The sequence below is a fragment of the Octopus bimaculoides genome, chromosome 1, assembly GCF_001194135.2.
Source record: "Octopus bimaculoides isolate UCB-OBI-ISO-001 chromosome 1, ASM119413v2, whole genome shotgun sequence".
NCBI lineage: Eukaryota > Metazoa > Mollusca > Cephalopoda > Octopoda > Octopodidae > Octopus > Octopus bimaculoides.
This window is the reverse complement of record NC_068981.1, coordinates 53,227,895-53,243,331: the sequence shown is the minus strand read 5'-3', so window position 1 is coordinate 53,243,331 and position 15,437 is coordinate 53,227,895. Positions and strand designations below refer to the sequence as shown.

At 36.0% G+C, this 15,437-nt stretch overlaps 1 protein-coding gene across 1 annotated transcript in view; it reads right to left on the bottom strand.

Annotated features, from left to right (window-relative positions):
• Positions 1-15,437, bottom strand: part of LOC106870400 (pelle-like serine/threonine-protein kinase pik-1) — a 32,341-nt gene that overhangs the window by 4,674 nt on the left and 12,230 nt on the right. Inside the window, exons 3-11 of the mRNA XM_014916450.2 lie at positions 14,052-14,174; positions 9,756-10,081; positions 9,588-9,661; positions 8,958-9,072; positions 7,940-8,049; positions 5,380-5,590; positions 5,184-5,246; positions 2,899-3,063; positions 22-64 (exon numbers count right to left, since the gene is read on the bottom strand). Of these exons, the coding sequence (XP_014771936.1) occupies positions 22-64; positions 2,899-3,063; positions 5,184-5,246; positions 5,380-5,590; positions 7,940-8,049; positions 8,958-9,072; positions 9,588-9,661; positions 9,756-10,081; positions 14,052-14,174 (1,230 nt within the window). The remainder of the gene's footprint in view (positions 1-21; positions 65-2,898; positions 3,064-5,183; positions 5,247-5,379; positions 5,591-7,939; positions 8,050-8,957; positions 9,073-9,587; positions 9,662-9,755; positions 10,082-14,051; positions 14,175-15,437) is intronic.

Here is a 15,437-nt window from a genome sequence, read left to right as displayed (position 1 = left end):
ATAAATTGTATGAATAATTACCTCTCATGAAATCCTTTTCCAAACAGTTCAAATTTTGCACCACCTAATAAAAAATAAACAGGTATAATTGAAAAAAAAAAAAAAACCTGATAGAAATCTGTCAATTTGTGGTTTTATTAAATACATTTTGCTAACTGCTTTTCATCATCATCATCATTTAACGTCCGTTTTCCATGTTAGCATGAGTTGGACGGTTTGACTGAGGTCTGGAGAGCCAGCAGCTGCACTCTGATCAGGCAATGTTCCTACAGCTGGATGTCCTTCCTAATGCCAACCACTCCGAGAGTGTAGTGGGTGCATTTTACATGCCACCGGCACAGGAGCCAGTCAGGCAGCCCTGACATCAATCATGTTCAGATAGTGCTTTTATGTTTCTAAATTATTAAAATTATTTGTGCAACTAAATTTATGGTTACTTTGTAAAAATTTACAAGTATTTAGCCCAATTCTTTAATTCAAGAATACAGAAGACTCCTGAAAACTACATGCGTCATATTTTTTTTTTAAATATCTCAAAACCTAGAACAAGCTTTATATTTCACTGATTCAGTAGAAATTCATCATCATCCTTTTCAATGATCCCTGCTATGATAAGCACTGCCCTAAAATATGAGGTGACTGATGTAAATTATAGCCATCATAATAATAATAATGAACTTATTGTATACAGGGCTCAGGTGCACTGCAATTCATCAGAAATTGTAATCGAAACTGCATAAACAGTACATAGAATATGCACAGGGAGTGAACAGTATATAAGTTTTCAAAGAATAAAGAAATGGGGGTGATGGGCACCAGGTGTACTATTGGCAAATTTCAGGAAACATGGAAGTTTTGAAGTATGTAGTGTCTTGATAGCTAACAACTGATGCAGATAGTTTATTCCATAGTTCAGCAATTCTGAATGTGAAAAACGGTTTCTGAAAGTCATGGGTGCTATGTAGTTTTTTGATTTTGTAAGCATGTCCATGACTGTTAGATGTATGGAATTCAAGAAAGTGCCCAAGGTTGTTGGAAAGATGATGGATAATCTTGTGGGTGTCTACCAAGTCAGTTGCCAGACATCAAAGCTTTAATGTGTCTATGCCCAGTGAAGCAAGTCGTTCAGAATATGGTAGATGCCTGATGGCAGGTATTCTTCTGGTTGCATGTTTCTGAACAGTTTCCAGGAGATTGATATGCAAGATAGGAGCTCCAGCCTGGTGATGCAAACCCTAGTGTGTATGTACCATAGTCATATACAGCTTTAAACAGATAGCTGGAGAGCAGCTGACAAAGGTCTTACTGAGTGATGCTAAGACACACTCAGCCTTCTTAACAATCTCAGAGATGTGGTTTGTCCAATACAGATTGCTATTGACAATAATACACAGGTCATGTTCACTAACAGACTTCTTAACATTGTTGTTGTTGATGGAGTATGTAAAAGGCAGGTTCTTTTCTCCCAACATGAATGGTTATGTACTTGTCCACAGCCAACTTGAGTTGTCAGTCAGTAGTCTATTGCTGCATAGTGTTCAGGTCTGATTGTAAGAAAGATCTATAGCATAAAGGACCTGCTCTTTTTATCTCAAGGTACAACTTGATTTCATCTGCATATTTCAACACTGGCATCTATGTCATTAATATATGCAACAAACACAGGCCCAAGAATTGATCCCTGAGGTTTCAGCAGATGTCATCTCATAGGGTGAAGAATGATGTCCTAGAACTGTGACTACCACTTTTCAACCAAGAATGAAGGACTTCAACCAGTTACAGAGATCATCTTTCACATCCATTGCAGAGTTTTGTCATGGGTTGTTAGTGTGGCACAGAACTGAAGGCTTTGATAAAGTCAAGATAGATAACATCCATTCATGAGCCACCATCAGTGATTTGGGTGATGCCCTCAAAAAACTGAATGAGTTGGCTAAAGCAGCTAGAATTAGGGATAAACCCAAACTGTGAGGGTCAAATAAGGCTGGGAGAGCTCCAAAAGTTCCAGAGTGTTTCTCTGACACAGGACACCATCAATTTGGTGATGCAGCTAATAAGACTGATTGGATGGTAGTTGACACGTGATGTGTAATCACCCTTTTTGAACAGGAGAATGGCACTGGCAATTTTCCACTGCTCTGGAGTGACAGAGTTATTAGGGCAACCGCCTGACTGGCCCTCATGCCGGTGCCACGTAAAAGCACCCACTACACTCTCGGAGTGGTTGGCGTTAGGAAGGGCATCCAGCTGTAGAAACTCTGCCAAATCAGATTGGAGCCTGGTGTAGCCATCTGGTTTCACCAGTCCTCAGTCAAATCGTCCAACCCATGCTAGCATGGAAAGCGGACATTAAATGACGATGATGATGATGATGGTGATGATGAATTAGAAGAAGAAAGCTGGTGCAAAATGTGCTTTGGTTGAACTACATAAACTACAAATGCAATTCTATTATAAAAAATTCGAATTTCCCTCTCCCATAGATACAAATTATCATTATCCTCATTTAATGTTCATTTTCCATGCTGGTATGAGCTGGACAGTTTGAGAGGATCTGGTGAACCATGGACCTGCACCATGCTTCATGTCAGCTTTGGTATGGTTTCTACAGCTGGATGCTTTTTCTTAATGCCAACTACTTCACAGAGTATACTGGGTGCATTTTTGTTGTCATTGGCACTAGCAGGATCACCAAGTAACTTGCAAGGAAGGAAAGAAGAAAAGAGAAAAGTGAAAAGACACCTTGGCTAAGTAGGGAAGTACATGAGAGGTTGGACTGGGATCATGTGCAAGGAACAAGTGTCTTGCCATGGAGAAGATACATGGCTATCCTACATTTATATAAGGGTAAGAGGGAGTATCTGGGGAAACGACAAGATATGTATATTTAATACATACTTCACTCATTGCTGGTCGATCTTTTCTTCTTTCAGAGACACATTTGAAAGCTATGTCAAATAAGTTAGGTATCAAAGTCTTTGACCGGCATTCAACTCTTTTATCACTTTCTTTAAACCATAATTCTCTCGGTTTATCCTCTAAAGAACACTCCATTTGCTCAACCTGGAAAAAGAAAACAGTTAATTTATTGTGATATCTAACAAGTCTTTTATAACAGTATATGCAAAAAACCTTGAGATGTGATACTGTAACATACTCTTTACACATATGAACATACAAACACAGAAACAAACTTAAAAGTTGATGCTCACACACACAGTAACATAGACACATGTATATGGCTGCATGTAAAATCTTGGCTCCCAGTCAAACTAGTTTTGTATAACCACAGCACAGCACACTTAACTGTAAATCTATTGATTATAAATTACAGCCACAACATAAAACAGCCAAGGTTACTCAAAAACATTTGCATTGGTCAAAACCTATTCTAGGTACCACTGGTGCCTAAATTTAAAACTGATATAACAAAAGAGTTTGAGACATTTTGGCACAGCCATTTTGGTGCTGCCTATTTGGCATTGCTAATTCAATGCTGACTTATTTGACATCAAACATTTTAATGTTTCTCTTATTCTTCCCACCCTGTTCTTTTCTTGTTTATGTGTGAGAGCATCTAGTTATGTTTGTATGCATGTGAAATATCAGTCTATTTCACTCTCTCTCTCTCTCACTTTCTATCTGTATGTGTATATTTCTGCATGTAAATATGTGTTTGCTTCCAGTACCAAAATATACTATCACCAAAACAGGTTGAATGTCCAGTTTGTCATGCCAAATCATCAATGTCCAAGTAGCTGCTCATTCTGAGCAGAAAACTCTAGAATCTAGTCATATGACTAAACTGTTTAAACCACATTCCTTGAATGAAAATTCTTATCTGTGTGGGCCTATTTTTAGAAATAAATTCATCTGAAATTTGTCAATGGACAGCTTTTTTTTTAGTTGCTTCATGTTATGCTGTCACTCTGAATATTGGTTTCAAATTTTGGCACAAGACCAACAATTTCAGTTACATTGATCCCAGTGCTCAACTGATACTTATTTTATTGACCTGAAAAGATGAAAGAAAAAGAAAATCAACCTCAGTAGAATTTGAACTGAAGACGTGAAGACAGATGAAATGCTGCTAAGCATTTTTCCCAGTATGCTAATGATTCTGCCAATTAACTACCTTGTCACTCTCTTTTACTGGTTTCAGTCATTTGACTGTAGCCATGCTGGAGCGCCGCCTTTAGTCGAGCAAATCGACCCCAGGACTTATTCTTTGTAAGCCTAGTACTTATTCTATCGGTTTCTTTGCTGAACCGCTAAGTTACGGGGACGTAAACACACCAGCATGAGTTGTCAAGCAATGTTGGGGGGACAAACACAGACACACAAACATATACACACATACATATATATATATACATATATACGACGGGCTTCTTTCAGTTTCCGTCTACCAAATCCACTCATAAGGTTTTGGTCAGCCTGAGGCTATAGTAGAAGACACTTGCCCAAGGTGCCATGCAGTGAGACTGAACCCGGAACCATGTGGTTCGTAAGCAAACTACTTACCACACAGCCACTCCTACACCTGAATATTATTTACAAATCATATATATATATGTATATATACCAATGATGATACCACCTCACACATACCAACACAACCAAGTTGAGTTTTCCTTAAAACATTATTCACACTTTTGGTGAACATTTGAAGTTTGACAGATAATAATTGGATGCATAAACATTTTTCAGAGACACAAACCAGTATATTACTAACATGAACTGGTGTATTATATATTTCATACATTGTTATATATTAACATGCTTCGACTGTGTTTTGCTAAACATTACAAGGCTGTAATTTTTCAACATCTCAGACATACAAGGGACAATATTGGGTCATCTAATCATTCAGTCTGTCTTTTCCCTAAATATCAAGAATAATTTTGCAGTTGTTACAGCTAATTATTTTTCTTTGATCAGAATAAATTTAGTTAAACGTTTTTTTTTTTTAACATAATTAAACTCTTTTATTGTTAGAGATATTTTCTTCTCTACTTTTCCAATTTTTTTGTTTTTTGCTCTTTGTTCTTTTTTTTTACAAAAACACATTCTCATAACATGTATTGTTAAATGTCAATAGAAGAGTTTTTCTGTTCTACAAAGTACTCATATACATAACCACACGTTTCCAACCAATAAATTGAAGTAAAAAATATATTTACCAGTGTTTTAGGTGCATACCGATCATCAAAAGCTAATTTTCCCGTGATAATTTCTAGTAACACCTATAGAAAAGAGTAAGATTAAATTTTATTATGAGAAAATTTGCCATGGACTTGCCTATCATAAATTGAAAACAGTCTGAAATGATTAGTATAAACATGCAATAAAGATAAAACATAATTTAAGACAACTTACCACACCAAAACTGTATATATCTGTTTCTAAGAAACGTTTCCCTTTTGAAGTACAAAATTCTGGTGGCAAATAAGCTATTGTTCCAAAAAGTTTTGGATTCACTTGTTTGGATACACGATCCAAAAGTTCAGATGAATGATCAGTCAAAAATCCAGCTAAACCCAAATCACCAATTTTAGCCTCTTTGTGTTTATTAATCAGAATGTTGCAACTGAATGATAAAAATATTATTATAACATACATATTATATATAATACATCCAAAATTAAAATGAAAATTGAAGGGAATAGAACATAAATGAAGATATGAAGGAAAAAAAAAACCCCCATTTATACAAGAACAGATAAAAGTGCTAAATGAATACAAGCATCAATTGTTGATCATAAGAACTACATTGTGATGTTTAAAATTTTAAAAAAGAATTAGATTTAAAAAACTACTATGGAGGAACAACATCTCAGTTTTCCTATAGGCGAATAAGAATGGCTCCAGAAATGTATTCTTCATTGGTTTCAACACTAAGTATTCCAGTTGTGCAATCAACAGAGCTACTTATAGTAGAAATAACTTCAAAATTCAAAGATTCTTCCCATTCAAGAGTACCTTTCCAATAGCAGATAAATACCTTCTAAATGTGTGTAAGAAAAGTATGGATAGTATAAGTCAAGTACAAAAAAGGCCATCCAAAAAACAACTACTGGACTAAATAAACACCCTAAGTAGAATGAAGAAAAAATTGTTCTTGTTTGTATAACAAGAAAAAAGGAAAGCAATATGAAAAAATTGCAACAGAATTATAAGACAAGGAAACTAAAATATAAAAGTACCCATGTTGGTCACCCATAAAAGCACACGTACCAGTGACATGTAAAAGCACCCTTGCTGATGACACGTAAAAGCACCCTTGCCGGTGACACGTAAAAGCACCCTTGCCGGTGACACGTAAAAGCACCCTTGCCGGTGACACGTAAAAGCACCCTTGCCGGTGACACGTAAAAGCACCCTTGCCGGTGACACGTAAAAGCACCCTTGCAGGTGACACGTAAAAGCACCCCTGCCGATGACACGTAAAAGCACCCCTGCCGATGACACGTAAAAAGCACCCACTAAACTCTTGGAGTAGTTGGCATTAGGAAGGGTATCCAGCCATAGAAACCAAGCTAAAATCAGAACGTGGTGCAGCTCTCTGGCTTACCAGTTGCAGTCAAACTGTCTAAGCCATGCCAACATGGAAAGTGGATGCTATATGATGATGATGATGATGAAGTAATCCTTCATGAAAAGGACACTAAGTAAACTAAACATCTACAGCTAACCAGTTATAACATAGGAGATGGAGTACAGAGACTACTACTCAAGACCAGTATCTCTGTACATCACTAAATAAAATTTTAATAAATGAAATAAGCCAAATATGTTGTTACATGGGTTACTCAATGAATCATTCAAAGCAGTGAAATACTTGAGATAATGAAATTGTTTGTTCATTCATTTGACATTTGTTTTTCTATGTTAGCATGGGTTAGATGACTACATATTATTAAAGTATTGTTTTACAGTCTGATGTTCTTTTTGTTGCTAACGCATACCTGTTTTTCAAGATTTTTAGTCCACATATATTTGAAAACACAAGATATAAACATTCATATGCCTGTCCTTCAGCCAATATATCTGTCTTTATATATATAAGTGTAGTTGTGTGGTAAGAAATTGCTTCCCAACAACATGGCTCTAAGTTCAATCCCACTGCGTGGCACCTGAGACAAGTGCCTTCTACTATAGCTACAATCCAACCAAAGCCTTGTGAGTGGATTTGGTAGATGGAAACTGAAAGAAGCCTGTTTTATGTATGTGTCTGTGTTTGTACCTGTGCTTGTCCCCCACCACCACTCAGCAACCAGTGTTAGTGTGGTTATGTCCCCATAACTTAGCAGTTTGGCAAAAAAGACTGACAGAATAAGTATCAGGCTTTAAAAAAAAAACTCTGGGTTCAATTTATTCAATTAAAAGTTCTTCAAGGCAGTGTCCACTTTTTAATATTGGTATGGGTTTGATGGGTACCTATTTGAGGTAGTATTTGTACTGCCAGATTCTATTCCTGCTGCCAGCCTTGTCTGTTTTACAAGTAAAGGAATCTTAATTCGACTATTTCATGAGCACAGAACTACTGTATGTAACTCACATGTTTACAACATGACAATATATTCACTCAGTCAACTTCATGACAATGTTCATGCACATACCTGCACACACACACCTCCATCTTACAATTTACTCACAAGGAATTGGTTGGCCTAAGGCAACAGTAGATGTTTGTCCAATGTGCTATCCTGTGGGACTGAACCGCAGATCATGTGGTTACAAAGCAAACTTCTTAACTACACTGCCATGCCTGTATCTCTTCTAAATAAAAATACTTAGAAATATATATATAACGAGGAAAACTTGATACTCCTGTAGATCCTGTAGTCGTACAAACATAAAAGGTAAAGAAGAAAAGTGTGGAAAGAGAGATGAGAAAAAAATAATACCAATCAGAATTTTGGCAATTTAAACAAACCTCTTAATATCTCCATGGATCACGGGAACACTGTGGCTATGTAAGTAGTACAGGCCACATGCAATTCCTTTTGTAATAGTCAGTCGTTCAATCCAGTTTAAGCAGTCATTCTTCAAGAGAGAGAAAAAAACATTCCATGTTTGCCCTTTCTTGTTTACAAGAGTCAAGACAAATAGCTTCAATAAAACTAAAGCCAAGTCAATTGTAGAAAATTAAAATTAATCTCATTTCCAACAGAATGTATAATTAAGGAAATATGTTTATGGCTATATACTTTTATTGTTAAGTTTTGTGGAATAGTTACATTATTACAGCTCAAAAGTCAAAAGATCAAATTTTCTGGAATCAACTCATAGTAACCCTGCCAAAGTCCAACGCTCACATTGAAAAGTTTTATCTTAGCACCATTTACCTAATCACAAACACCTGGAGATTTATATAAAGACTTCACAACAACCTAAATTGCTCATTAATCCAATCAACAGGGAATGTAACCCACAGATCAGAAAGTCTCCCCAGGTGAGGCTGCTAATTTTCTGCATAGAGAGGTCACAGCTCCAATACTATGAACATGTGGCAGAAAAGAATTGCAAAATGGATTCTTGAAGCTGAGTCAACTAGTAGGAGACCCAGGAGTGCACTAAGAACGAAATGGTTGGATAATATCCATGGTCTCAGTTGGTCACGCTTAGGAATTCAGCCAGAAAGTCTAATGGTGGTTGCCTCTAATAGGACCCCTTGGAGGAGTTGACTTAGGACAGATGGCAAAGATGGATGGATGGGATTCAGTGTCCTGCTTTTTTTGCATGCTTCATTTTATTTACTTTTAAAAATAAGCATCAGTAATGTGATAGTGTAGCATACTGTTCAAAAATGATTTCTCTCCATAGAAACCAGAATTAAGTGTTGGAGCTATCAACTTCTCAGTCATCAAACAACTAACTATATAGGAAGTCTGAAGCATGTGAAATTTTTTAATAAATGCATTATTGCTGTTAGAGTAAACATTAAAACTTACATCATTTAATAGACAGTCTTGCAAAGAACCTTTGTCCATGAACTCATATACAAAGTATATATCATCTTTATGAAAGCAATATCCATAAATATTTATAATATTGTCATGACGATATCTGTTAGAAGATACAAAAAAAAAAAGAATTGAAATCTTTAGTAAGAAAAACAAAAGGGCAAAAATGATAAGTATAACTGAGGACAAAAGAGAAATCCTTATCAAATAGAATAGGATGATCATTGACAAACTCAATCTGGTTAGAATACTCATCAATTAAAACTTTAGAAAACATGAGTGCCAGGTAATTCCATACTGCTTCCCTATATAAAGTGAAGACTTCACGCTTATGCAAGAATTTAATATAAATGAAAAGTAAGAGAATATGGCTTTAAAATTAAAAAATAAAATGACAGAATAGACAATATAGTCAATCTTTATGTTTAGATTCTCATATGAAGATATTTAACTACAATAAGACCAAATGTTGTATGAATACCTAGTGAGCTGTATGACTGAAAGAAGAGAGAAACCTGGAGTATATTAACAGATGTTATTGCCAGGAACATGGTACATGCAAATTCAAACATGCAAATTTCATAATAATTGAAATAATCAAATGTGAAAAAATTTTACCTAAGAAGTAGTTTCATTTCATCAAGTGGATTTTTCTTCAATATATTAATTGCTTTGTTGATACCATTTAAATCCTTCAACACAAAAAAAAGAAGAAAGAAATCAATGTTGTAATGCTGTCGCATCGGAAAAAAAAAAAAAAAAGATGAAATAATATTGACTATTTACCTTGGATAATTTCTTTATTGCACATTTACTGCTCTTCAGAATCCCATAATAAACACTTCCAAAAGTACCTCTTCCAATACAATGACTGAATGACTCTGTGGCACTTTCAATTTCTTCATATGAATAAGAACAAGTAACTTCTTCCATATTTACCATTAAACCAGACATACCACATTGAAGAGATGAGAATGTATTTAGATTTACACCTGAACAGTGTGGTGGGTATTTCTGGTTACAGGCAGCATTTCCAGAATCTGATACATTTATATTGTTGGTTGAGCTATTTTTATATTGTCCATGTACCAGTTCACTTGGCCGAGGTAAATCTAAAAAAATAATGCCACATCAGTTAGTATAACAAACTTTTACAAATGCTGTTAACATACATACACACACACATTATTATTATCGTTATTGTTAAGGCAGTGAGCTGGCAGAATTGTTAGCATGCCAGGCGAAATGCTTTGTGGTATTTTTGTCTGTTGCTACATTCTGAGTTCAAAGTCCACTGAGGTCAACTTTGCCTTTCACCCTTTCGGGGTTGATTAAATAAATACCAGTTATACACAAGGGTCAATGTAATCAACTTAATCCCTTCCCTCAAATGTGAGGCCTTGTGCTTCCAGTAGAAAGAATTATTATCATCATTGTTTTAACATCTATTTTTCCATGTTCACAGCTCAAATATGCTGGACAGAATTTGTTGAGATAGATTTTTTTTACAGTCAGATGCCTTTCCTGTCCCAAATCCTCACCTGTTCCCAAATAAGATAATATTTACCCCATGACCAAACATGTTTTCTTGGAAGACTGGTATCAAAGGACACTGCTTGCATGACAGTGACACTTGTGTACAACTATCATGCAATATCAAGACAAAGAGACATGTCCCCCACCACTGCTCAACAACCAGTGTTGGTATGTTTACATCACTGTAACTTAGGGGTTCAGCAAAAGAGACCAAGAGAATAAGGGACAAGCTTTAAAAAAAATAAGTACTATGGTCAATTCATTCAAATAAAAATTCTTCAAGGGAGTACCCCAGCATGGCTGCAGTCTAATGACAAACAAGTAAAAGACAAGATATATATATATATACATATGGTACTTTTTATTTTATAATAAGTAGACAGTTGCAAAAATGATTTAAGGATTGTGAGCTTCATGTCCTTGTGTTACTTTTGTAACTTTCTGCCAATTATGAAATAAAAAGTACATATACTTTTATATTAAGTTCTATTTCTCCTGTTTATTCTATTTATTGTATGAAATCATAGTAATAATGAAGTTGGAGTCTGGAGTAATGATAGCAAGGTCAGGATTTCAAATACTGTCATTGGCATCATGTTATACGTACTTGCTTCAGTCTTTTCAGCACTTTCCTTGAATACTTAGCACTAGAGGAAGTACCTTGTGCCAATAATTTATGAGAAAATATGTTCAAAATCATTCTTCGAAGCTAACACAGTTAAATGTAAAAATTTATGCTAGTTAACTTAAAATCTGTCACAAAATTTAGCAAAAAATTTGGATGATTTCATGTTCGAAACTGCAGAGAGAAACATGATCTGTTTAGTTACTTTCAAAATTGCTATCAGCTTAGCTAGCTTTTTGATTGATACTTAACACCAGGACAATAGAGCTGGCACAGGTAGTCAAAAGCTAGACTGGATACTTTAAGGTATCTAGTTTGTCATTTCAAATTCTGTTAATATAGATTTTTGGTTTCATGCACAGACAGGGCATGATAAAATAAATAGTAAATATTGGTTTCAAATTTCGGCACAAGGCTAGCAATTTCGGAAGAAAGGGTATATTGATTACATCTACCCTAGTGCTTGAGTGGTACTTATTTTATCCACCCTAAAAGGATGAAAGGTAAACTCAACCTCAGTGGAATTTGAACTCAAACTTAAAGACAGATGGAAAATCACTAAGCATTTTGTCCAGTGTGCTAATGATTCTGCCAGCTCACCACCTTAATAATTAATAAAATTAAAGACAGTTTAATTGACTATATAACAACCTTACAAAAAATCTGAACAATAAATTCATTTCAAACAATTTGTCTTTAATTTTTTTCTAAGACAATATCTGCTATTTCTCAGATAATCAGAACTATATTGTAGCACCAAACATAACAGAAACTCCCAATCCACTTCCTTTCTTTTCTTTTTCTATTTTCTTACCATGAATGCCACTCCTGGTTGTTACTCTCTCAGGCTGGCTTGGCTTTCCTCTTTTTTTTTTTATTTTTGCTTACAAAAGTACTGCCACTGAATAAGTTCATTGTTCATATAATAAGCTAAGAAATTCTTACATTCTTTTGATTTCTTGTGATTCAGACTACCACATGGTCCCTGCAGACAAAATGGAAAAGGCATTGCCCTGGGAGATGCACTGGAATAGCTACTCTGACTCATAGGGTTCACACTTGTGGGTAGTCATCTCCACCTCAATAGTGATAGTGAGCAGGGATATGGTCTGAGGGCTAAGAACATCAGAGGTTACCACAGCCACAGGCTCAACCATAAACCTGTCAGAGAGCAACTGATATTTTGACAGTTTGCTCTTCTCAGCCTGACTAACAGTGGAACCTGGGCTGTAGGAATTTCAACCATGTTTCGTGGTCTGCTACCACAACAGCTCCTTTATAGGATCCAGTTAGCTCAAGACATCATCAGGAAGAACCACGTCCGGTTTCGGCCCCTACTCCTCTACCGTTTTGACGTGGCGGGCCCCCCCCTTTCGGAGGTGTCTTCAGCTCTGGTGTTGGGTGCATGTCTTCTTTCTTCTATTCCCTGGCCTCTTTGGTGAACACACCAAATTTCTGCTGGAGAAGATGTCACAGCATGTGGCATTTCAGATGAGGAAAACTGTCATACCATCTGGCCTTTTACTGCTGGCTCAAACTGGGAAGGGATTTTGTTATGGGTGGCATGACATGACAATGGGTGGAGGCACTCTTAGGTAAAAGCTAAAAGCATATCTATTAACAGAGATAGTTTGCTATAACTCTATTACAGCATTTGAAAAAGAATATGCTGGAATAATTTCTACTTGTCTTCTCCATGACACTAAGTCTATAAAATTTAGGGTGGAAATAAAGTTTGTGATATTCATGTTTTCACAATGGCATTAGAGATGTAATTAAACAAAATTGCAGGGTTAACTTGACAGGTTACCCCCTATTCTATGGAGTTTGGATTTCTTAGGTCACACGAAAAATAGTGATTTGTGTTTCAGCGAATGCAATAAATTATTGTATCATTATCAGTACACATATTAGTGGATCAGAACTGTAAGGTAAACTTGCTGCTACAAATAACCATGCAGATATTATAATGGCTATCATATAACAGTACAAATAAATACAGAATAAAATAAAATGTAAAAGTTTGAAATGTTTTTGGTATTTGGACCAAATAGTTTACAGCATTTATTTCATCTTTATCTACCTTTAAGTTTAAATTCTATCAAAGATAACTGCATCTAAACCAATGATCACTAATAAAATAAGGATAGATGGATAGTGCTCTGTTGGTTTTGATGATGATGAAGATTTGGTTGTTTGATCAACTGAATTAGCTATTCATTGAATAAAGATGTAAGTGGTTGAGCCTTCAACAGACATGTACCCTTAACATTTTTTTTTAACATACGTCTTTCCATACTTGCATGGGTTGGACAGATTTTCTATGGCTGGATGCCCCTCCTATCACTAACCAAGTAGAGTAATATTTCCCCACGACCAGGTATGTTTTTAAAGAAGATAGACAGTGAAAGACATTGCATCAGTTTCTGTCGACCAAATCTACTCACAAGGCTTTGTCAAACTAGGGCTGTAGCAGAAAACACTTGCCCAAAGTGCCATGCAGTGGGAATGAACCTGGAATCATGTGGGTTGGAAAGTAAGCTTCTTAATACAGCCAGACCTGCACTTAATATGGAATAATATGTGAGAAGTCTGCAACTAAGGATTACCTGTACAATACATCCAATGTCTCCAATTAAGTTTCTGACTACTAATTTCACACATGTATTATGGGCTGACCTGAGGATGTAGAAAAGTGACATATACCTAAGATGTTACACAATGAGATCAAACCCAGGACCTTGTGATAATGAAAAGAACTTCATAATCATACTGCTGCACTTTAATAAAGTAACTACTAAACTAGTAGTAATAAAAAAAAGTATCAATTGTCCAGAGTAAAACTATAAAAAGTATTCAGCTCAAATCAGGTTTAAACACTGAAAAGACAATAAAATTGAAGATTTTTCAGGATTACATACCATTTGGATTGATTTCATCCACAAAATCATCATTTTTATCAGATTGCAAATTATTCATTTGTTCATAATTTAAGTAGTGTACGCCTTCAGGAATATGTAAGAGTGGCTTATTTTCCTCTTGTACTGCAATAGTAAATAATGAAGAACATATAGTATTTGCTGAAACAAATTCTCACAGAAATTGAAAAGAAATGTTAACAAAAATTCAAAAGAAACAAAACGTAAATGAAAACTTTCTAAATATTTCTGAAATTTATCTTTAAATTACATCTGGTAATGGGATCCTGGTTCATGAGTTCTAGGGTTTTGAAGTGGGTGGAACCACCTCTTAGCCACTATTGTTCCCAGGTTATAGTACACTCTAACCCAGAGTAGTAGTCTCAGTTATGGGTTAAATAGCATGTAATCACCTGAGCTAGGATACACTGAAATCATGGGATAACATGGTGGATACAATTTGTTTTGGCAAATGAATCTTATTGAATCAATGGTGAATATCACTAGATCCTGAACAGATGGGATCAACCAGTTTAGTTAGTGAACTACTATCATATATAGTTATTACAAGCGCAAATGAGATATTTCAGCTAGCAAAAGACTAATGAGACTAAAACCCAAGCTAGACATACATGCTGCACTGCTTGCACAGAACATCTTGTGAAGAAGAGTTACATTAGTCCAAGTAAGCTGCACCAAACAGATGATGATAATGATGACAACAATAAATTAATTGTTCTCTCCAATATATAAAAAAGTGGATATATGAATTTTTAAAATTAAATGGTGTATGTCAGAGTATCAGGTAAACTACCAACAAGACGAGACTGTGAAATAATTCTGATTTTTGAGAAGACCCGGCAAGACAAGTGAGACCATAACCCATGGCCTTTACAAGGGGTGTAGCCAGCCTACTTATGCGTACCTTTCCTTCTTTAGACACAAATCCCTGCTTGCAAACCCCTGAGGGGGTTTGTGTCTTGTCTACCTTCCTACTTATTAGGACTTTGGTTTTAGCTAGGTTGACTCTAAGGCCCTTCGATTCTAGTTCTTGCTTCCACACCTGAAACTTCTCTAGTTCTGATAGTGTCTCAGCAATTAGGACAAGGTCATCAGCAAAGAGGAGCTCCCAGGGGCATCCCGTCTTGATTTCCTCTGTTATTGCCTGGAGGACTATGAGAAATAGGAGGGGGCTGAGGACTGAACCTTGGTGGACCCCTACCTCTACCCGGATTTCTTCACTGTACTCATTGCCAATCCTCACCTTACTGACAGCATCCCTGTACATGGCTTGCACAGCTCTCACTAACCACTCATCTATCCCTAGTTTCCTCATTGACCACCAGATAAGGAATCGGGGGACCCTGTCAAAGGCTTTCTCCATGTCAA